Source organism: Pezoporus wallicus, unplaced genomic scaffold, assembly GCF_028554395.1.
Source record: "Pezoporus wallicus isolate ANWC-B61680 ecotype Strahan unplaced genomic scaffold, APGP_CSIRO_Pwel_v1 contig_8226, whole genome shotgun sequence".
In the NCBI taxonomy this organism is placed as follows: domain Eukaryota; kingdom Metazoa; phylum Chordata; class Aves; order Psittaciformes; family Psittacidae; genus Pezoporus; species Pezoporus wallicus.
The window spans coordinates 53,099-75,305 of NW_026635187.1; the positions used below are offsets into that span (position 1 = coordinate 53,099).

Consider the following 22,207-nt stretch of genomic DNA (forward strand, 5'->3'; position numbering starts at 1 on the left):
AAGCAGGATGCCAGGTGGGCAGCAACGGCCCAGGGGAGACAAAAACCTCCTGAGCTCCCTGGGGTGGCTCCAGCTCTGTCCCATCTCCTCAGGAAACTTACCCGGAGCTGGGTCTGGAGTCAGGGAAGCAGAGACAGGTTGGACACAGGGGCTTGGAGCAAGTGCTCCAGGGGAAGGTGTCCCTGCCCGGGGCAGGGGTTGGAGCTGGAGGAGCTTTGAGGTCCCTTCCAACCCAGCTCAGGCTGGGACGCTGGGATTCCCTGAACTCCTCCATCCTGGAAGGCCGGGATGCTGCTGAAGGGAGCCCTTCAGCTCCCAGCAAGACACCCACTGCCTGGGAAGGAATGCAGGGGGAGTGCTGCTGCCCCTCCAGAGGAAGGAGCCGTCCAAGCAAGCATCACGGGAGCACTCACACCGAGCCCCAGACACGCTGGCCCCTGGTTATGACACCAAGAGGTCTCCCCGTGGCCCCACCGACCCCACTGCAGCCCCTGTGGCAACCCAGGACAGGGTTCAGAGGCTGACAGCAAGCTCCGACCTCCCCACAGGTGGGTAAGGAGGATGCATGAGCCAGCACCTAAGGAGCCTTGTGCTGAACCCGGTTCTGCCCTTGCTGGCAGCAGGGAGGCTCCATGGGGTATCCCGATGGATTCCCCGGTCCATCGGTGCTCAGCCCCACACCTCTCCCCGCAGCTGGCACCAGCCCCATCCTCACTCCCTAGGACAGTGTTTCCCTAAGGAGCAGCCTAACCCGAGCCAGCCGCAGGCTGTGAACCTCCTGCCGCATCCCGAGCTCCGCTCCCACCTCCCCATGGCCCCAAAGGGACCAGGGCTGCCCCATCCCTCCTCTGACCCCGCAGGTCCCCACTAGGCTGCGCTTACACCCCAGTGTCCCCGCATGGAAGACACCGCTCAGAGCCACGGAGCGCCTCGAGCAGGGGATGGATGGATCCTCTTGGAAACCTGTTACTGCCCAGCCAGGAGGGTCCATCGCCCATCAACCAACCCCGCATGGCATGGCAAACCCATTGCCAGCCCCACTGCGGCCTCAGCAAGGTGCCAGAGCTGATCAACAGCTTGAGCAATCCAACATCACCGCATCCGGCCCTGCAGGTGGCAGAAGGACCCCGAGAGCACGTGGGAAAACATGGACACAGCTGGACATCCCATCGGTGAGTAACTGGGGAATGAAACCCTCAGAGAAGGCCCTGAGGCACCCTGTGGACCACAGCACCACGCAGGATCCCACTGCACAAAGCATCGTGCTCTGCAGAGCCAGGGTGGGTCTGAAGCAGCACAAGGCCAGAGATCACCTTAAGAGGGGACCGACACCTCCAGTGCCCCCCAAGCAACACAGGAAGGAGCAGGTTCTGGGGGTGCCGGATGCAGCATCAGCCCCGGTGACAGCACAGGGGATGCTGCGAGGGCTGGAGCAGCTCTGCTCTGGAGCCAGGCTGAGAGAGCTGGGCTGGGGCAGCCTGGAGAAGAGAAGGCTCCTGAAGGGGAGACCTGAGAGCAGCTCCAGTGCCTGAAGGGGCTGCAGGAAAGCTGGAGAGGGGCTTGGGACAAGGGATGTAGGGACAGGCCAAGGGGAATGGCCACAGTTCCACAGGGCTTGACCCAGGCAAGGACCAACACCTCCCGAAGCCCCAAAGCACCCCGGGCACCGAACCAGGCTGAGCCTCTGCTCCTCCCAGCACCCATCGACGTGAGCCCCGCTGCGGCCGGAGGGGGCGAGCGCATCCCCGGGCAGTGCACGGCCCACGCAACACTTGGGAAGGAGGAGACACCGGTAACACCTCCTATGGGCAGAAGCCGCTTCACAGGCTCCTGGTCCCGGCTGGGGTTCCCCCGTTAAAGCCTCCATAGAGGAGGCAGCGAGCGCAGCGCATCAGAGCCTGTCCCCTGCTTCAGCAGCGCCCGGTCCCGACCCTCCCCACGGACCCGCAGGAGGGTTGAGGCCCCGGAGCTGCCCCGGGCACCCGCAGCGGGAAGGGGAAAGGGAAGGGGGAAGGGAAGGGAAGGGAAGGGAAGGGAAGGGAAGGGAAGGGAAGGGAAGGGAAGGGAAGGGAAGGGAAGGGAAGGGAAGGGAAGGGAAGGGAAGGGAAGGGAAGGGAAGGGAAGGGAAGGGAAGGGAGCCCCCACCCCGGCCCGTACCTGCCCCTGCCGCCGCCGTCCGCTGCCACCGGCCCAGCGGAAGTGAGCGCGGGCCGCAGGAGCGCTTCCTGGGCGGAATGGATCGGGGTGGTGGGCGGGGCTAGAGGGTGAATGGGCGGAGCCGCACACCGTATATGGACAAAGTAGGCGTGGATTCGCCTGACGTGGGCGTGGTTAAGGCGGGGATGAGCGCGGTTATGGCGGATTTGGGCGTGGCTACGGCAGAAATGGCGCGCTCGTGGACGGGGCTTGCGCTGCGGTGGGCGGGGCTACGGCGGGACCCGGGGCGGGCACGGGACGGGGTCACCCCCGTTACCGCCTCCCCTCCGGCACCGGGGGAGGGGCACCGGGACCGCGGCTCCTCCTGCGCCGCCGGCACCCCGCAACTGCGCCGAGACCCGCGATTGGCTCTGCCCGACGTACCTGGCTGGTGATTGGCTGGGTCCCAGGTTGAGCGGCTCGGCTCTATGGGCCTGACTGCTGATTGGTTGAGCTCTATGGGCCTGGCTTGTGATTGGCTGAGCAGTAGGCACCTGTATAGCCGCCTGCTGACTCGTCCGACCTTTTATGTGCCGATTAGCCCCGCGGGCCGTGGATGCTGATTGGCCAGCGGTCTATATGTGCTGACTGTCCACGCGTGCTGATTGGCCGGGCAGCCCTCGCTGAGCCCCCCAAGTTCCACCCCCCGGTCAGTTTGGGGGAGCGGTGCGGTAACCTCCCCACATACCCCCCCCCCTCCCCCGGAGCTGCCGGGACCCACGGGGGGCACCAATGGGGAGGAGTCTGGCGTGGAGCCCCCCAGGGCCCCCCGTTGTAGGGGACCCCCCTCTCCTTCGCCCCTCGGTGGGGCCGGGCTCTGCCTTGGGGGTCCCCGCGCACCCGCGGGGTTGCGGCGCTGGGCGGGGCCGCTCCCATCCCCGGTGCCGGGGCGGAGCGGTGGCCCCGAGCGCTATAAAGGGGGCGGCAGCGGTGCCGGTGCCGCAGCGCAGACGGGGCAGCCATGAGCCTGCTGTTGGAGCCGCTGCTGGGCCCCCCGGGGGGGCTCCGCAAGGAGCCGGGCCGCGGCCCCCTGCGCTCCGCCGCCTCCAGCGGGTTCCACTCGTGGCCGGGCTCGGTGGTGCTGGGGCGGGCTCGGGGCGCGCCGGGAGCCGGCGGCAGCGCGGCCGCTTCGTCCACGGAGAGCCTGGACTCGATGAACGGCGAACCGCGGGTGCGGAACGAGAAGGAGCTGCTGCAGGTGCTGAACGACCGCTTCGCGGGTTACATCGAGCGGGTGCGGGCGCTGGAGCAGCAGAACCGGGCGCTGGCGGCGGAAGCGGCGGCGCTGCGGCAGCAGCAGGCGGGGCGCTCGGCCATGGGCGAGCTGTACGCGCGGGAGCTGCGCGACATGCGGGGCACGGTGCTGCGGCTGGGAGCGGAGCAGGGGCAGCTGCGCCTGGAGCGGTCGCGCCTGGCCGAGGACGTGGCCGCGCTGCGGGGCCGGCTGGAGGAGGAGGCGCGGCAGCGAGCGGAGCTGGAGGCGGCGGCCCGCGGGCTCGCCCAGCTCTCGGCGCAGGAGGAGCGGGCGCGGGGCCCGCTGGAGGAGCGCGCCCGGGCGCTGCGGGAGGAGGCGGATCTGCTGCGGCGGCAGCACCGGGCCGAGGTGGGAGCGCTGCTGCGGGAAGCCCGCGTGGAGCCCCCCGCAGAGCTCCCCGCCGCCCTGCGCCCCGGCGTCACTGCCGCGCTCCGCGACCTGCGCGCCCAGCTGGAGGGCACGGCGGCGCGCAGCACCCTGCAGGCAGAGGAGTGGTTCCGCGGTGAGTGCCCGCGTTGTTTCCCCCCTCACCCCAGCCCCACAGCGTGCTTTTGGGGGGCTGGACCCCCCGTTAGGCTGCCCTTAGGGGTGCCCTACCGGTGCGGCCCTTTCCTCTGCAGGGACGCCAGAGGGGTTGCAGTGCGCTGCAGTGCGGGGGGGATGCAGTGTCCTTGCTGCGCTGCAGGGTGGGGCACCGGGGCGGGCGCGGTTCAGCACCGTGGACAGAGGCCATTCAGCACCATGGACAGCGGCGCGGCGCACCCATGGGCGCGCTGGGGCAGCAGCAGGGGCTCTGTGTGTGTCCCCCTCAATTCGCGTCCTCTGTATCCTTCAGATGGGGGGCTGTAGGACACTGCGGTAACCCCCCCCACCCCCTGCCTCACCGCAGAGCAATGGGTCCACCCGTGGCCGGGTGCGAGCACTGGCACATGTATAGATCGCAGCAGGAACTGATGGGGGGCCCCTATAGATGTGCTGTTCTGCAGGGTTGGAGGTGCCTGCAGCCTCTCCTGTCCCCTTGCAGTGAGGCTGGACAAGCTCTCCGAGGTGGCCAAGGTGAACACGGACGCCATCCGCCTGGCGCAGGAGGAGATCGGCGAGTACCGGCGCCAGCTCCAGTCCAAGACCACCGAGCTGGAAGCGCTCAAAGGGACCCAGGAGTCGCTGGAGAGGCAGCGGCAGGACTCGGAGGAGCGCCATCATGCAGATGTCCTGTCCTACCAGGTAGGGCAGCAGCCTGGGTACCGGCCAGTGGACAGGGACTTTCCAGCTGCTGGGGAGGAGCAGCTTTGAAGCTGCTGCTTTGGCATCCGAGCTCGTGAGGATACGTGGCAAACCCTCAGGGTTGTGTCTAGAGCCATCCTCTGCCTTTCTTTGACTTGTCCATGCTGTTGGTCACAAATGGCTCTGGTCACGTCTTGTGTCCCAGAGCTGGGATGCAAAGCCCAAAGGGGTGTGCGGGGTGGTGGCCATGGGCTGAAACACTGTCCCCATCAACCTCAGGCAGTGGTTTGGTGGCCACAGACTTGCCCAAATCCTAGAAACATTCCCACTCTCTGTCCCTGCCTTAGGCAGCCCTGGAAGGGGCTGGGGCCTCCACCAGGAATGGGACAGCCCCTGGACACATCCCTTTCCCTCTGCATCCACAGGGGGGCTGCAGCCCCCCGGTGAGGGCACCCTGATGCTGGGTGAACCTGGAGACCAGGACACTGTTTAGGGGTGCTCTGTGACACCCTGCATGAGGGGACTGTGCCCTCCCCATGGCACCAATCTCGCTCCCTGCCCGCAGGAAACCATCCAGCAGCTTGACAGCGAGCTGAGGAACACCAAGTGGGAGATGGCAGCTCAGCTCCGAGAGTACCAGGATCTGCTCAACGTCAAAATGGCCCTGGACATCGAAATTGCTGCCTATAGGTAGGGGGTGGGCCCCTGGCACCGGTGTCCCTGCGGACACTCCTTGAGGGAGATGGAGCTGCAGGCCATGGCTGGCAGCTTGCGGGCATGGGATGAGGGGAGCAGCAATCACTGACTGCCCGACTCTGGTCTCATCCTGGCAGGAAGCTCCTGGAAGGGGAGGAATACCGGATGGAGTCTGGCTTTGGGATGCTGTCCTTCCCCGAGGTGGTCCCCAAGGCTCCCAGCATCGCTGCCAGCATCAAGGTGAAGAGCGAGGAGAAGATCAAGGTGGTGGAAAAATCCGAGAAGGAGACGGTGATTGTGGAGGAGCAGACGGAGGAAATCCAGGTGACCGAGGAGGTGACGGAGGAGGAGGAGGAGGCCGAGAAAGAGGCTGAAAAGGAGGAGGAGGAAGAGGAGGCAGCTGAAGCAGGCGGTGAAGAGGAGGCAAAGTCCCCTGAGAAACCAGAGTCCCCCTCAAAGGAGGAGCCCAAGAGCCCGGTGGCTGCCAAGTCCCCAGAGAAGCCCCCAAGTCCCTCAGAGGAGGCCAAGAGCCCAGCAGTGAAGTCCCCAGAGAAGCTTCCAACACCCACAAAAGAAGAGGCCAAGAGCCCAGCAGTGAAGTCCCCAGAGAAGCCCCCAAGCCCCTCGAAGGAGGAGGCCAAGACCCCAGCAGTGAAGTCCCCAGAGAAGCCCCCAAGCCCCTCGAAGGAGGAGGCCAAGGCCCCAGCAGTGAAGTCCCCAGAGAAGCCCCCAAGCCCCTCGAAGGAGGAGGCCAAGACCCCAGCAGTGAAGTCCCCAGAGAAACCTGCCCCTCCAGCAAAGGAGGAGGCCAAGCCCCCAGCAGCCAAGTCCCCAGAGAAGCCCTCACCCCCCTTGAAAGAAGAGGCCAAGGCCCCAGCAGTGAAGTCCCCAGAGAAACCTGCAGCCCCCTCCAAAGAGGAGGCCAAGCCCCCAGCGGTGAAGTCCCCAGAGAAGCCCCCAACCCCTTCCAAGGAGGAGGCCAAGACCTTGACCGTGAAGTCCCCTGTGAAGGAGGAGGCCAAGTCCCCTGTGAAGGAAGTGGCCCCGGCCAAGGAGCCCACCCCAGCCCCTCCAAAGGAGCTGAAAGCCCCTGCAAAGGAGGAGCAGCCCAAGGAGACGAAGGCTTCCACCAAGCCTGGAGCTGAGGAAGCTCCCAAAAAGGATGCCCCAGCCAAGGAGGAGGAGAAGCCCAAGGAGAAGGCACCGGAGCCTGCAGCTCAGGAGGTGAAGGAGCCCACCAAGCCAGCCCCCAAACCTGTGCGGGAAGGGAAAGCAGAGGAGGCAGCTCCCCCAAAACCACAGCCCGAGCCCAGCAAAGCGGCTGCGAAGCCAAAAGCCGAGGAGAAGGCCGAGGAGCCAAAGAAGAAGGCCGAGGAGCCAAAGAAGAAGGTGGAAGAGCCAAAGAAGGAAAAGGTGGAGGAGCCAAAGAAGGAGAAGGTGGAGGAGCCAAGGAAGGAGAAGGCCGAAGAGCCAAAGAAGGAGAAGGTGGAGGAGCCAAGGAAGGAGAAGGTGGAGGAGCCAAGGAAGGAGAAGGCCGAAGAGCCAAAGAAGGAGAAGGCTGAGGAGCCAAAGAAGAAGGTGGAGGAGCCAAAGAAGAAGGTGGAGGAGCCTAAAGCTAAACCCAAAGATGAGCCCAAAGCCAGTAAAGACCCTGCCAAGGCTGAGGTCCCCTCCAGCAAGGAGGGCAAAGCCCCAGAGCCGGCTGTGGGGAAGAAGTGAGCGGGGCCCCGGGCGCTGAGGAGCACCTCTGGGCACAGGAGCTGCTCTGCTCCTCACCGAGGGCTGGGCCAGCCTTGACCTTAGCACTATGTCCATGTGAGAGCCACAGCCCCTCGTGCCCTGCCCGAAGCTTCCCTAGCCCAGTGTGCCACGTTTAACACTTGAATATAACCCAGGAGAAGAGCCCCCAGCGCCCTTCTCCACCAAGTGCATTTATCTCATGTATGTGCAATGATGGATGAGTGCAATGCAGAGCTCAAGCTGCTTGGGAGGGGGCTGGTGGGGTCAATTGTACCTCTGAGCAGTGACCCGAGTGCAACCGGCTTTGGTGGGAGAGGCTGGGTGCTATGGGACCGCTCACTGACACCTATGGGGCACCAGGAACCCCAGCCCACTGTTGTTTGCTTCCTGTGCAATAACCAAATACAGTGCTTACAGAGATGCCCTGGCTCTGCTGGCTCCTCTCTGGGGGGAGGAGGAGGAGGAAGGGGTGGTGGAGGAAGGTGGGAAAGCCTGGTTGGGGTGCTGGGATGTGGCACACGCGGTTGGAGGGGGGCTTGGGGTGATCCCTGTGGCAAACCCAGCCCCCGGCAGGCAGAGCCTGTATCCGGGTGGGCTGGAGCCAGGGTCAGCCCCTGCTCCCCATGAAGGATTGCAGTGGGGTTTGATCTTCCTTGTCTTTCAAAAGCACAGCTTCAGGGGGCTGGAGGGGCCTGGGTTAATGCTGCAGGGGCTGAATGGGAGCAGGGAGAGGGGCTGGTGGCCTTCATGGGGGAGAAATTGCTTGCAGGGAAGAAGGGGAGAGGAGGGAGGGACAAGGACCTTGGGAATGGGGAGAGAGCCCCACCTCTGCCAGCCTGGCTGTGGGACTGGCCCCACCTCCCTGTCCACATACAGGGGTGCAAGATCCCCACCAGCCCCTCACACAGTGCAGGGAGGCCCTGAAGCCCCTCTGCAGCGTCAGGGTTGTGCTGAGTCAGCAAGGAGCCAGCACAAGGACAGGCTGGGGCTGCGGTGCAGGCTCTGCAAAAGGGCTATTTTTAGCTATGTCAGTTTTTAGCTATCTCAGTTCCATGGTCCCAAGGCCCTGCAGCAGCAGGCAGGGAGGGAGGGCAGGAGGCAGGCACTGTGCCAGGCAAGGGGATGCATCAGCAGCACCAGAGACTGGGGCTTGCTGCAGCCCCTGTGGATCCCTCAGGACAGACAGGGCCCCCACACGCTGCTTCCTTCACTGTTTAATCCCTTTGGCTACAAAACCCTTTAATGAAACTCAAAACCTTGGAGAAGAAACTGCCCAGGCTGGGATAGGGACCCTCAGCGATGGCTGAAGAACCCCTGGGGGTAGTTGAACTTGAAGGGCTTCAGGCGCAATGGTCCCCTGCAAGAGAAGAGGGAGAGGCTGAGCACAGCAGGCAGGGAGCCCACAGGCAGCTAAAGGAGAGGCTCCAGCTCAGGCAAGGCCACGCTCTAGGAGCCAGCAGTGCCACCATAGCCCTGCAAGGACTCAACCCATACCCAGGGTTCCTCCTGGCCCTGCGCTCTCACCTGACCAAGCGCAGACACATCTTCTCCTGGGGGAACTCCTTGGGCCCCTCCACGCTGGTGTCATGGGGCTCCGTCTCCAGGTACACATCCAGCACCATGCACAGCCGCTGCAGCTGGTTGGTGAGGAGCTGGTGGCCAGGTTTGGGCCCCCACAGCTCCTTGTAGTTCACATTGACCTCACTCTCCATGGCCTGGAAGAGGGAGCGATTGGGACAGCGCCTGTTTGGGTCTGTGCTGCAGCCACCAGGTCTCCGGGGCCTGCCCTGGCCATCAGCTCACCCCAATGGCTTCCGATGGACACAGAACTGCTGGGAACACCCCCAAAAGCCTCCTCTCCCCACAGCCCCCGTTACCCGAATGTTGTCATCGTTGCTGCCCGTTCGCTCTCCTTTCCAGTTGAGGCAGAGGCTGAAGATGGGCGGCAGCGTGGAGTAACCGGGGTTCAGGACCACGGCTGCCTGGAGCTTGGCTGGGAAGGGCAGGGAAGAAACATCACCCATGGGGGCACCCACTGCGGGAGTCAGAAGTCGCCAGGGGAAGGAAAGCTCTTACCCGTTCCCCTTTCGATCAGGGCCATGTAGTAGAGGTGAGTGTCTTCAGCCAAGCCAGCCTCGATCACATCCTTAGTGTAGGGCAGCTCCTGTGAGGAGAGACGAGAGGAATGAGGAGGTGTTGGTACCGTGCAGGAGATGGAAGGGATAAAGGAACCCAGCCTCATGCTCGGCACCTACCGCATAGTCCTCATAGGGGATGGCAGTCCACTTCACCAGGCGTGAGACAACCTTGGTTGGGAAGAGATGCTGGCACTCGCTGGAGACTGGCACCACACCGTGCTCTGGAACCAAGGACAAGGCCCCCTGAGCAGTGCAGGGCTGGGGACAAGGCTCTGCCACTGTCCTGCAGGGGGGATGCTCCAAACCCAGCACCTGAGGACACCGTTATCCTTCTGAGAGATGCCCAGATTAAAGCAGTGGAGGCGTGGGCCACCTCCCACCACAGCCCAAATCCATTCCCAGCGCAGGGATGGCCAGTCCCAAAGGGGTGCTGGGGTCTGAGAGGGGGCACAGCTTTCCTCTCCCCCCACAACAGGGCAGTCCCCACCGCCCCTGCGGACAGAAGGAACGGCTGGGAATGGAGGGTGGCACCATGCAAGGTGACATAAGTCAGGCCTCCTGTGCAGGAGGACCCTGCTGCCACAGCCCCTGTCCCCAGGGCACTCACCCAGCGATGCAAACTGCTTGTGGAGAGCCAGGCGGGACTGCAGCCTCGAGCGCAGCAGCTTCACCGTCAGCTCCATGTGGCTGGCGCTCAGCGTGTTGTCAGCAGTGACCGTGTGCTGCGGGCAGGAGGGGCTGTCACCATCACAGCAGCCTGTGTCCTCCACAGACACCCACCCGGCCACAGGGGCCAGCCCAAGTCACTGCTCGGTGCCTGTAACAGGGCTCAGACTGTCACACGTGGCAGGTAAGACGCATTGGGGTGGCACCGTTGCAGACTGATCCCAACTGAGCCCGCCCCGTGGTTTGGGAGCAACAGGAGATGACAAGTGACCCCAAACCCCACCTCGATGTTCCAGTGGGGAGGAGAAGGAGGTGTGATGTACCTGAGGCTGATCCTTGGGGAAATGCAGCCCCCCCAGCTTCTGCACCCACACGTAGGGGTGCCCCAGCTCTGTCACGTAGTCGCTCAAGGTCAGGATGCTGTGGGGACAACAAGGAAGGGTTGTGCCACCCCCAGAGCACTCCCTGCCTGTGAGGCAGCTGGAGGGAGCACCCCAAGGTTCTGTGAGCCCACCCAGTGCCAGCTGGCAGGACACTGGCTTCCTGGCCAGCTGGGTGAAGCTGCCCCCATTGTGTGGGGCAGCGCCCCGCTCACCCCACTTTGTCGAACTGGAACTGGTTGGCCGGGTTGGGCGTTTTCCTCCCGTGGTCTCCTGGGTAGAGGCAGTTGAGGATGGAGTCCGGGGAGAGCAGGTCACTGGTGGGAAGAGGGGAGAGAGGAGTCAGCAGCAGCCGGTGCTCCCTGTCCCGCTGGGGCGGCCCCTGACAGGCTCCGAGCGCAGCGAAGGGGATTATGAGCTCCATGAGGTGGCTTTCAGGACCATGAATGGCTTTTCCCTAATTTCACTCCAACAGGAGACCTGTCTCCTCCCTGGCTGTGAAACCACAGGGCACCAGCTCCCTGCTTCCCAGGAGGCTGCTCACTCCAGTGCATTAACTCCCATGGAACCCCACTGATGCGCAAGGGGAAGCATCACCAGCACAGGCAGGGCCCAGCCTGATGCCTGTTTGCCACCCAACAAGCTTAAGCAGAGGAATTCTGCTTCACAAAATCAGATTCTTCAGCTCTGACTGCACTCACAAACCTGACCAAGCATAAAGGGCTGGAATCTGGGCCTTGGCTCAAGTCACAACCGCCCTGGCCAAGTGCTTCGAGGGAGGGAGCACCCTGCAGAGAGGCTCTAACTGCTGCCATGGGGAGCTGGGGTACCTAAAGGGATAAGAGAACACCAAGAGGTTCTTTCTGGATGGGACAGGCTGGGAGGCAGCACTTGCTCCCAGGTACACCCAGACCAGCCTCTCCCACCTCCCTCTTCCTCAGGCACCTCCTCCTGGCCTGGGATTGCCCCTGGAGAGCTGGCAGCTCCCAGGGCAGGCTCCCACTGCAGCTATTCCTCACACAAATCAGGCTCCAGCGGGCTCCGGGGAGCACAGGGAGAGGCAGCTGCATCTCTGGTGCTCATGACAAGGTGACCTGCAGAGTGAGCGGGGACTGGGAGCTGCCAGGCACAGGCTGCAGGAGGGAGGGGGGCAGTTGGGCTGCAAGAGCATGATAGAAGCAGGAGAGGCTCTCCCCAAGCTCCTGACAGGTCTGGCATCACTCCCCTAAGACATTCCCAAGCTCTCTGCCATTGGCTTGTGACAGAGGGAGAGGATAAGGATGCTGCCTGCACTGCAGCAGCCTGATAGGGCTCCTGGCAAGGCCCTGGAGCTAAAGGGAAGGACAGCACAGGGCAGAGGATGTGCAAGGTGAAAAGCCTCCCTGGGGGCAGAGATGGAGCTGTGCTCTTTTGGGTCTCCTTTAGCCAGCAAAGGCCAAGCCAGGAGAGCATCCCCTTACCCGGCACTGATGGCGGTTGTCATCTCAACAGCAGTGGCCACCTTGGCTTTCACGGTCATGACGTTGAGGTTCATCAGGTAGTAGAAGGTCAGATGAAGCACGTTCTCATCTGCACCAACAGAGGAGGGTCGTTGCTGTTGTCTGCTCTAGCTTGGAGCTCTGCAGAGGGGATCTATGTGCCCCTCTGCTGGGACAGCAGGGAGTGGGGCAGCCAGGGTCCCATGCTGGTGCTGGGTGACTCCCTGGGTGCTGTCACCCATCCCTCACACCAGCCCTGCTTACCCTTGCACTTGAGGTCGACCGTGACGGACAAGGGGTGGCGCTTGAGCATCTCCTTGCGCTTGTCATCCAGCTGCACGCCCAGGGTAGGCCTGCGCCGCTTCTGGGGTGGAACAGAGCTGTCAGAGCCCCTCCTGCTCCTCAGGGCCCACCCTCCTCTCCCACTGCTCCTTCCCCCTGGCCTCCCTCCCCAGTCCCCAGCACTGCGGGCACTGAGCAGCCTGGGGAAGGAGGGAGGAGGAAACCCCCACCCTGCTGCAGGATGGTTCCTGCCCCTCCGTCAGCCTCCAGGAGCTTCCCCACCCCTGTGAGATGAGGACAAGGACCTGTTGGCCCCAAAAGCTTCTCCATAGCATGGAGCAGAAGCCAAGGGTCTTCCCTTTACCCTTCCTCACAGCAAGAGCCCAAGACACCAGGCACTGCTGCTGGGCGGTGAGGACTGGTGGCACAGACCTCCTTGGGCTTTCATGCTGGGGACAGCCAGTGCCTACAGCCTCCAACCCCAAACCTAGACCTAAATGCCGCCCAAGGGAGCACCATGGTGCAGAGTCCAGCTCAATGCTTCTGCCAGACAGCAGGGAATGGAGCTGGGTCCCTCCAGGCTGGACTCCAGCCTCCAGCCCCAGGCTATTTATACAAAGTGGAGCAGCTCCAGCCAGAGCTGCCAGGTGGGATGTGAGCGTGGTGGGACACAGAGCCCTGGCTCTCCTGCACGTGGGACAGGAACTGGGCATGGCACCTCTCTCCTCCCGAGGAATGGCTGGATTTGACTCAGTGCACGTCCACATGTGCTCACTGCACGTAGGGCCCAGCTCCCCTCGCACGTCCCCGTTACCAGGCCCAGCCCAGTTTGCCCATGGTGACAGTGCTACCCCTTACCGTGGTCTGCTCCTCTTCAGCATCAGAATCGCTTTCATCGTCTGGGCAGAAAGAGGGGGGTCAGCAGGGGCTGCCTGGGCTCAGCAGCTCCCCCACAACCAGCAGCAGTGCCAGTCCCTTCTGTAAGAGCCCAGCTCCCCCAGGCACCTCTGTCCCTGCAAAGCAGGGCCCTGGCAGGATGCAGACACCCAGAACCACATCCCCAGTGCCAGGGCTCACTCTAACAGGCTGTGAGCATCCATCTGGAGGGAGGAGCTCGGGACGGAGGGGATGAGGTGCCAGGGACTGGGGCCAGCAGCTCTGACACTGCACCATTTCACCACCCAGCCGCTTCTGTACACAACCCTCTGCCTGCACAGAGGCACCACCACCCCAACTCACCCTGCGAGTCCTCAGGCGGCTTGTACAAGGCTTTGGCTTCCTCTACATTCCCTTCAATGGCCACCACGAGCTTCTTATCTACAGAGGAGACACAAAAACCAAGATAGGAACCCCCCTCTGTCTGGGCAAGGCAGTTGGCAGAAGCTCCCACTTCCCACTGGCAGAGAAACCTCAAAGGAAGGGTCAGTGGGAAGAGGCCGTTGTCCAGGGGGCTCTATGGGGCCACTGCAGGGCTGGATCTCCTGGGAAGGATGGGGTGAGAGAAGGGAAAATGCTGGGGTTTGAGGGACTGGCCCTGGAAACCACGAAGGTCAAATCTTTATGAACCCCTCCAAGAGGGGCTGGGAGCAGGGAGCGAGGAGCTGTCCCTGTGGCCACAGGTTAGCAAGGATCTGGTGTGGACCCAAGTGCACAGCGTGGTCCTTCCATGCTCCCCTGCAGCTTCCACACTACAGCATCCCAAGGGGATTCCTGGGCCCTGCTGGGAAATTCCTCCCCACTCAGGGAAGCTTCAGAAAGGCTCTCAAAACACAAAGCTGCTGAAGGGGATGTAGGGTTTCAGGTGAGCTGTGGGAAGGACACAGCTCTGCAGTCACCAGCACTCATGGGTGGCACAACCCAGCACCCACCTCATGGGATGACAGCTCTTGGGAGGCCACATCAGCACCAAGCCAGCTTGCAGGGACATTCCTGCTGACCTTGGGAAGGGGGCAGAGTGGGAAGGCAGCTTCCCAAGCAGTTCTTCCAGCGAGGGAGCTGAGCAAACAAGGTTTCAAATGCTGCTGCCTCACTGTGCCTGGCCATGGGGCCACCCTGACGCTCTGGGCTCAGCAGAATCTGGCAGCAGAGCAGATGGGATCAAACACTTCTTCTGTTGGGGCCCCCAGCACAAGGACATGGAGCTGTTGGAGTGAGGCCAGAGGAAGCCACAGGGATGCTGTGAGGGCTGGAGAAGCTCTGCTCTGGAGCCAGGCTGAGAGAGCTGGGCTGGGGCAGCCTGGAGAAGAGAAGGCTCCTGAAGGGGAGACCTGAGAGCAGCTCCAGTGCCTAAAGGGGCTGCAGGAAAGCTGGAGAGGGGCTTGGGACAAGGGATGTAGGGACAGGCCAAGGGGAATGGCTTGAACCTGCCAGAGGGGAGACTGAGATGAGCTCTTAGGCAGAAGCTCTTCCCTGTGAGGGTGCTGAGGCACTGGCACAGGGTGCCCAGAGAAGCTGTGGCTGCCCCATCCCTGGCAGTGTTCAAGGCCAGGTTGGACACAGGGGCTTGGAGCAAGCTGCTCTAGTGGAAGGGGTCCCTGCCCGTGGCAGGGGTTGGAACTGGAGGAGCTTTAAGCTCCCTTCCAACACCATGACCCTATGCACACAAGCATCCCTGAAGCAGTGCTTGCTGCAAGCAGGAGTGAAATCCATCCTGTTGGGGGAAGTTCTGCCCCCAGCTGGTGACAGCCCCTCAAGGTGTCCCTGAGGACTGTGCCCCCCTTGATGCTCACCACAGGCCTGACCATAGGCACTGGCTTGAACGAAGAGGACGTAGAGAGGCGGTGGGAGGTGCCGGGCCGTCTCGTACTGCTTGTGTGCCTGGTCAAAGGGCATGAAGAGATACTCCTGGACAGGCAGGGAGGCCTGGAGGGACAAGAGTCAACCTTCATCACTGGGAATGGAGCAGCTCCTCCTCCTTACTCCCCTTTGCCATGAGACTGGAAACCAGCACAGCGGCCGCGGTGCAGGGTTAAACACAGCCATGGGCACAGCCAGCCCCCAGGGGAGGGCTGGCAGCTCTCCTTGTTGGAAAACTTCTGGATCTGAAAATAACCCAGTTCCTTCTCCTGTTCTTCCCTGCCAGGGCAATCACAAGGGGCTGGAACCGCGTGGACTCCCCAGGGAAAGGCCCATTTAACAGCTCCTCCATCCGCAGGAACTGCCGCATAAACATGGATGCTCCAGAGGAGCCCTGGCAGGAGGCACATCCACCCCTGGGCCACTGGGAATGGGATGTCTCCAGAGCAGATCCACCTCTTCAACACAGCCCTCGGGTGTTCTCCCACTCCTGTGGGGCTCCAGTACCTGCATGATGCTGTTGAGCCGAGGCTGGAGGCTGCTCAGATATTCCTTCTTCACCTCGATCTCCTTCAGGATCTTCTCCTTGCTGGTCAGGCATTCCTTGTACTTCTCTGCCAGCCTGGGGGTAGGAATTGGTTATCACCACATAGCACAGCTACAGAGCCTGCCCCAGCGCTCCTGACCTGACCACTCACTGCAGGCACCAGCAGAGCCCAGACATGGGGACAAAGAGCTCTAAGACCAAGGGCAAGTAGGGGAGAAAGGAACCCATGAGAGCTGGAAAACAAACAGGGAGAGGAAATGGAAGCTTGGCCTCAAGCTGTGCTCTGAGAAGGGCCAGCAGCTGAGCAGATCCACTCCCAGGCAGCCTCTCCAAGCTGCTGGAGCCCTGCTGACCCCACCGAGCTCCTCAAGAGGCTTCTCCACATCAAGTCCTTGCAGTTAACTCCTGAGAGCTGAGGTTTAGTGCACAACAAGTGCTCCATGAACTGGTGAAAGCCCAGGAAAACTCATGTTCCCCACGGCCCTGCAAGCCCTGGCCACCCTTGTGTATATGGAGAGTGCTAAGTCTCCTTATTGCTGCTGCTGGCAAACCCTTGCCTGGCAGGAGCAGGGACAGCTGAGCATGGAACGTGCTGCCCAGGACAAGCAGTAGGGGGGAGCTCATGCTCCTCACAGGACGAGAGCACCCACAGTGGGGAGGACCCCAGCTCCGAGAGGGAGCAACAGAGCTGGCACTGCAGGACTGAAACGCTGCTGCTCCCAAGCACAGCTCTGCTTGTATGGGGTCAGTGCGTGCCCCCGCCGGGCTCCTTCCAACCCAAATCCCTTCCTCGGGCACGGGCTGCCTGCCCCAGGCCACGGCGCTGCCGCAGCTCAGCCACAGCAGCGCTGTGCAGGCAGCTCCCCACTGCGGCAAGCGGCAGGAGCACAGGCAGGAGCAGCGGCAGCGCCAGAGCCAGCCTGGCTTCACTTAGCTCCCTGCAGGCATCACTTTGCCCTGCATGGCACATGTGCTGGAACCAGGGCAGTGAGTAACCACCCGCCCTTCACTGTCACCTCTGCAGTGGGTGGCATCCCCAGTCCCTGCTGCAAGAGCCTCCAAAGGGACACCAAGGAAACATGAAGTTAGCATTGAATCCCAGCCTGGTTTGGGTTGGAAGGGACCTTAAAGCTCATCCAGCTCCAACCCCTGCCACGGGCAGGGACACCTTCCACTAGAGCAGCTTGCTCCAAGCCCCTGTGTCCAACCTGGCCTTGAACACTGCCAGGGATGGGGCAGCCACAGCTTCTCTGGGCACCCTGTGCCAGCGCCTCAGCACCCTCACAGTAAACTTCTTATCTCCAACCTGAACTTCCCCTGTGTCAGTCTGAACCCATCACCCCTTGTCCTATCACTGCAGTCCCTGATGAAGAGTCCCCTTCCTCATCCTTGCAGCCCCCTTCAGACCCTGGAAGCTGCTCTGAGGTCTCCACACAGCTTCTCTTCTCCAGGCTGAGCAGCCCCAGTGTTCTCAGCCTGTCTTTGTATGGGATCAAAATTCACGGCACCAAGTTCATTTTCACCCCTTGGTGCTCAGGAGCTGCTGCTGATGTTCACTGCCTTGGTGAGAGAACACGTGGGCTCCTCTGGAGCCCTTCAGAGCCACCACCCAGAGCCTGGGGCTTCCCTTGTACTGGTTTGGAGGTTGCTCCACTCCCAGCATCCCAGGACTCTCCCTCATCTATGATACAAGGACCCCACCAAGCCCTGGTCCCCATGGAGCGAATCCCCACACCAAGGGCTCAGTTACACACCGGATGCCCCAGGTTCTACACTGTGCTGAGTGCTTGTTAACACCTCCATCCCCCACATCAGAGGCTTCAACCCTGACACCAGCCCCAGACACCACTGCCCCACCTCTTGCGCTGCTCCAGCTCCCAGTCCAGGCGGGCCAGTGTCTGCTGGTGGGGCTCGGACAGGGTGATGGCAGGGCGGCTGATTTCAGGGGGGGCCTCTTGGTAGAACTCCTCCAGGCTCACCAGCTCGATCTCCTCATGCTTTGATCTGTGAGAGCAGATGGATCAGAGCAGGGAAGGGTGGGACATGCTGCAGCACAGCCCAGCTCAACCATGGCTCACAGGGCAGTGGTCAATGACAACACCTTTGCTCTGGGAACACAGGATCCCAGCCTGGTTTGGGTTGGAAGGGACCTTAAAGCTCCTCCAGCTCCAACCCCTGCCACGGGCAGGGACACCTTCCACTGGAGCAGCTTGCTCCAAGCCCCTGTGTCCAACCTGCCCTTGAACACTGCCAGGGATGGGGCAGCCACAGCTTCTCTGGGCACCCTGTGCCAGCGCCTCAGCACCCTCACAGGGAAGAGCTTCTGCCTCAGAGCTCAGCTCAGTCTCCCCTCTGGCAGGTTAAAGCCATTCCCTTTGTCCTACCCCTACAGGCCCTTGGCCCAAGCCCCTCTCCAGGTTTCCTGCAGCCCCTTCAGGCACTGGAGCTGCTCTAAGATCTCCCCTTCAGGAGCCTTCTCTTCTCCAGGCTGACCCAGCCTGGACAGTACTGGAGAGACTCCATCTCTCCTGTGTGGTGGCATCTGGAGCACCCACTCTCCTCCCACAAGAGCCTGAGGCAAGACGGGAAGCGATGCCCAACACTGGAGGCCTCCACCCCACCTCAGACACCCCAGGGCCCCTCTCCCCCCCAGCCAAACTCACTTGAACTCCAGGCATTTGGTGATCTCCTTCTGCAGGTGCATCACCTCGTAGAGCAGGTTCTGGAGCTGCAGGTGATACGCATCCACCTTCTGCTTTGCCTGCAACACAGACATGGCCAGAGCAGGGGATGAAGCTCTGCTGCCTTCCTAACACACCCCCAGGAGTCACCAAGCCCCTCTCACCATACAGCAAGTTTTAAGCTGTGCAACTACTCATTTTTTGGGGAAAAAAAGACATTTTTAAAGGCTGGGAAACCAAATGATCACAACATCAAAGTGATGCCCAGCACAAAGCACAGAGCAGGGCAGCCCTGCTGGGGCACACAGACCGAGTCCCCTCGTGTCCTCAGCCTCTGCAGCGGCACAATGCAACAGTGTGTTCACACACTGCAGAGCTCTCAGAGCTCTGGGTGCAGAGCTTTGGGGTCAATTGTATTCACATTCCTCAGGCCTGCAGCACACCAGCCTCTTGAGATGGAGCTTTCCGACTTCCCCTTCTATTGAGGACAGAAGCAAAGAGAGCTCCTTCGCTGTGCAGCACCACTGCTGCAGCACACGAGAGTCTCTCTAATTCAAACCCCGCACCCCTGCTGCTGCTCAGCTCCTCCTGAACGTGGCACAGCGCCCGTTGTGTGTGACCTGGACAGGTCCCGGCCCGCAGCCCCCCTGCACCTCGTGGGTCTGGTCCCGGCCCTTCTTGAGGCGGATGTGAGCCAGGCGGTTCAGCTTCTTCAGCGTCATGAAGTGGACGCAGCTCTGGACGCGCCGCTCGTCGATCTCCGCAGCCTGGGGGTGAGGAGGGAGGGGGGTGAGGCACAGGGAGCCCCTCTGCCCCACGTGCTCCCTGCAGGGCCGCTCCAAGGGGGGCTTTGCGGGGGCCATGACTTGTGTCACCCCATTGCCACGCTCAGATTCACCGCTGGATGTAACCAGGAGGGCTCCGGGCTCGCTTCTGGACGAGAGGGAGCCTGAAGCAGCCACCCTGCCAGTGCAAGCCTGCCCCAGCCATGGCGGGGCTGGTGACCCACACAGGACAGGGAGCACCCAGCCAGCCCCACTGTGGTCAGCCCAGCCTCGATTCCTGCCCCACAGCCCCCTGGACACACTGCAGGAGCTCAGTAACTCAGTGACTGTGATCTCTGCCCGGGCAAAGGCCAAACTGAGCTCAATGGGGATGTATGCTCCAGGGGGGAGGCTGCTCTCCCTCAGGTTAATGGAAAACACCAAAGAGGAAAACACATGGAACCAAGCCCCGAGGCTTCTCCTCCTTACGTTGTCCTTGATGCCCCGGCTCTTCAGCTCCTGGATCTCCGCCATGAGCCGCTGCAGCTCCTGGCAGGTCTCTCTGTAGAGCTCATAGTCCTTGATGGGGTCCCGGAGGTCCACCTCGCACTCCTCGCTGTAGTAGCGGAGGTCCTGCAGGGGCAGAGAGCACCCCCTGAGCCTCCCTCCTCCCAGCTCCCCTGCACTGGGACTGGGACACAAAGCAGGGCTCAATTCCTGCCTCTGGCCGTGAACCCCACAGCCAGGACTCAGGTAACCCCAGGCACGAAGCCCGGGAGGCTCAGGCTGTCTTTCATGGCGTTAAACCGGCACCTGCCCTGCACCAGCGCATCCACAGGACCAGTGGGGAAGGAAATCACTTCTCCAGCCCTTATCCCCCCTTTGGCTGAACCCAAATTTCCCCGTAGAATCATAGAATGGTTTGGGTTGAAGTGACCTTAAAGCTCCTCCAGCTCCAACTCCAACACCTTCCACTGGAGCAGCTTGCTCCAAGCCCCTGTGTCCAACCTGGCCTTGAACACTGCCAGGGATGGGGCAGCCACAGCTTCTCTGGGCACCCTGTGCCAGCGCCTCAGCACCCTCACAGGGAAGAGCTTCTGCCCTATCTCCAACCTGACCTTCCCCTGTTTCACCCTGAACCCATCACCCCTTGTTGTGTCCCTGCAGCCCCTGATGAAGAGCCCCTCCCCAGCATCCTTGCTCACAGGAGCGTTTTAAGGCCATGGGCAAGCCCCGAGGGACCTTTCAGCCCTGCGCTCGCTCTCCCTGTGTCTCCACATGAACGTCTGACTCCTTGAGGAGTCCTGGAAGAGACGGAGACAGCTCTGGAAGCTCAGTGTTTCAGAGGCATTGGAGCTGCCCTGCCTCTAAGGGACGGGCTTCAGCTCCCCAAAGGGGAGGATAAAGCCAGCACTGGGATGAGCTCAGCGCAGCAGGGCCCTGCTGCAGCAGGGGGGGGGGCCGGGGCCCTACCTGCTCCCCATCGCCTTTGCCCCTCTTGCCCTCCGGCGGGGCCCCGTCTGTACGGATCACTTTGGGCTTCCTCTTCTTGCTGGACTCCGAGGACATGGCGCTGCCGGGCTGCGGGAGGGGAGGCAGAGCTGCTGCCACGGGGGCAAAGCCACTGCGAGCGGGGCCACCGGGACCCCGCACACCGGAGCCTCCGCCCCACTGAGCCCCTGCCCCACTGAGCCCCACAGACCCCGCACACCGGAGCCTCCGCCCCACTGAGCCCCTGCCCCACTGAGCCCCACAGACCCCACACACCGGAACCTCCGCCCCATTGAGCCCCACAGACCCCACACACCGGGGCCTCCGCCCCATTGAGCCCCACGGACCCCACACACCGGAGCCTCCGCCCCACTGAGCCCCTGCCCCACCGAGCCCCACAGACCCCGCACACCGGAACCTCCACCCCATTGAGCCCCACAGACCGCACACACCGGGGCCTCTGCCCCACTGAGCCCCACGGACCCCACACACCGGGGCCTCTGCCCCACTGAGCCCCACGGACCCCACACACCGGGGCCTCCGCCCCACTGAGCCCCACAGACCGGGCACATCGGAACCTCCACCCCACTGAGCCCCGCGAACCCCACACACAGCGACCCCCATTCCCACCGAGCCCCACAGACCCCACACACCGGAGCCTCCGCCCCATTGAGCCCCACAGACCCCACACACCAGGACCGCGCCGCTTCCCCCAGCTCCACCCGGAAGTGACGACAGACGAGCAGACTAGAGCGGCGCGGCGCGCCTAAAAGCGCCCCCTAGCGGACGCTCTCACCGGAGGACCGCGAGCGGCGATCATAAGTGGGCGTGGCTTCGGTCGCAGTGGGCGTGGCCAACCCCGCCTTGGGGGGAGGCTGCCCCGAGGAGCGGGGTTCCCCATGGTGCTGGGGACCCCCAGTGATAGCGGGGGCATCCATGGGCTTGGGGGGGGCGACACGGATGGGGACCCAATGGCACCAGGAGCACACAGAGAGTTGGGGGTCCCTGATGTCACATGGAGGGGTTTGGGGTCCCTGATGTCACACGGAGGGGTTTGGGGTCCCTGATGTCACACGGAGGGGTTTGGGGTCCCTGATGTCACACGGAGGGGTTTGGGGTCCCTGATGTCACATGGAGAGGTTTGGGGTCCCTGATGTCACATGGAGGGGTTTGGGGTCCCTGATGTCACATGGAGGGGTTTGGGGTCCCTGATGTCACATGGAGAGGTTTGGGGTCCCTGATGTCACATGGAGGGGTTTGGGGGTCCCTGATGTCACATGGAGGGGTTTGGGGTCCCTGATGTCACACGGAGGGGTTTGGGGTCCCTGATGTCACATGGAGGGGTTTGGGGGTCCCTGATGTCACATGGAGAGGTTTGGGGTCCCTGATGTCACATGGAGGGGTTTGGGGCTCTGATGTCACATGGAGGGGTTTGGGGTCCCTGATGTCACATGGAGGGGTTTGGGGTCCCTGATGTCACATGGAGGGGTTTGGGGTCCCTGATGTCACATGGAAGGGTTTGGGGTCCCTGATGTCACATGGAGGTGTTTGGGGGTTCCCTGATGTCACATGGAGAGGTTTGGGGTCCCTGATGTCACATGGAGGGGTTTGGGGTCCCTGATGTCACATGGAGAGGTTTGGGGTCCCGGATGTCACATGGAGGGGTTTGGGGTCCCTGATGTCACATGGAGGGGTTTGGGGTCCCTGATGTCACATGGAGAGGTTTGGGGTCCCTGATGTCACATGGAGGGGTTTGGGGTCCCTGATGTCACATGGAGAGGTTTGGGGTCCCTGATGTCACACGGAGGGGTTTGGGGTCCCTGATGTCACACGGAGAGGTTTGGGGTCCCTGATGTCACATGGAGGGGTTTGG

General features: G+C 62.4%; 2 protein-coding genes across 4 annotated transcripts; one reads left to right on the top strand and one right to left on the bottom strand.

Annotated features, from left to right (window-relative positions):
* Window positions 1–3,105: 3,105 nt before the first annotated feature.
* On the top strand, window positions 3,106–7,514 carry NEFH (neurofilament heavy chain). Of its 3 annotated transcripts, none has more exons than XM_057410819.1 (5): window positions 3,106–3,953; window positions 4,476–4,675; window positions 5,241–5,365; window positions 5,509–6,856; window positions 6,950–7,514. In XM_057410819.1, exons 1-5 carry the CDS (start codon window positions 3,158–3,160, stop codon window positions 7,088–7,090), a joined length of 2,610 nt encoding a protein of 869 aa, XP_057266802.1. In that variant the 5' UTR covers window positions 3,106–3,157; the 3' UTR covers window positions 7,091–7,514. The 3 variants fall into 3 exon arrangements, with proteins under 3 accessions (XP_057266802.1, XP_057266810.1, XP_057266792.1); XM_057410827.1 differs by having other exon boundaries at window positions 5,509–6,808; XM_057410809.1 differs by having other exon boundaries at window positions 3,107–3,953; window positions 5,509–6,880.
* Window positions 7,515–8,316: 802 nt separating this feature from the next.
* THOC5 (THO complex subunit 5) lies at window positions 8,317–20,447 on the bottom strand. The gene is made up of 19 exons (XM_057410842.1): window positions 20,317–20,447; window positions 19,333–19,476; window positions 18,733–18,846; window positions 18,062–18,159; window positions 17,256–17,402; window positions 15,359–15,473; window positions 14,785–14,917; window positions 13,295–13,372; window positions 12,914–12,954; window positions 12,038–12,137; window positions 11,756–11,864; window positions 10,511–10,612; window positions 10,239–10,335; window positions 9,857–9,971; window positions 9,367–9,470; window positions 9,188–9,275; window positions 8,989–9,104; window positions 8,636–8,826; window positions 8,317–8,468 (listed from the first exon to the last, which is right to left on the bottom strand). The coding sequence occupies exons 1-19, from the start codon at window positions 20,410–20,412 to the stop codon at window positions 8,405–8,407; spliced, it is 2,052 nt and encodes a 683-aa protein (XP_057266825.1). The 5' UTR covers window positions 20,413–20,447; the 3' UTR covers window positions 8,317–8,404.
* Window positions 20,448–22,207: the final 1,760 nt, after the last annotated feature.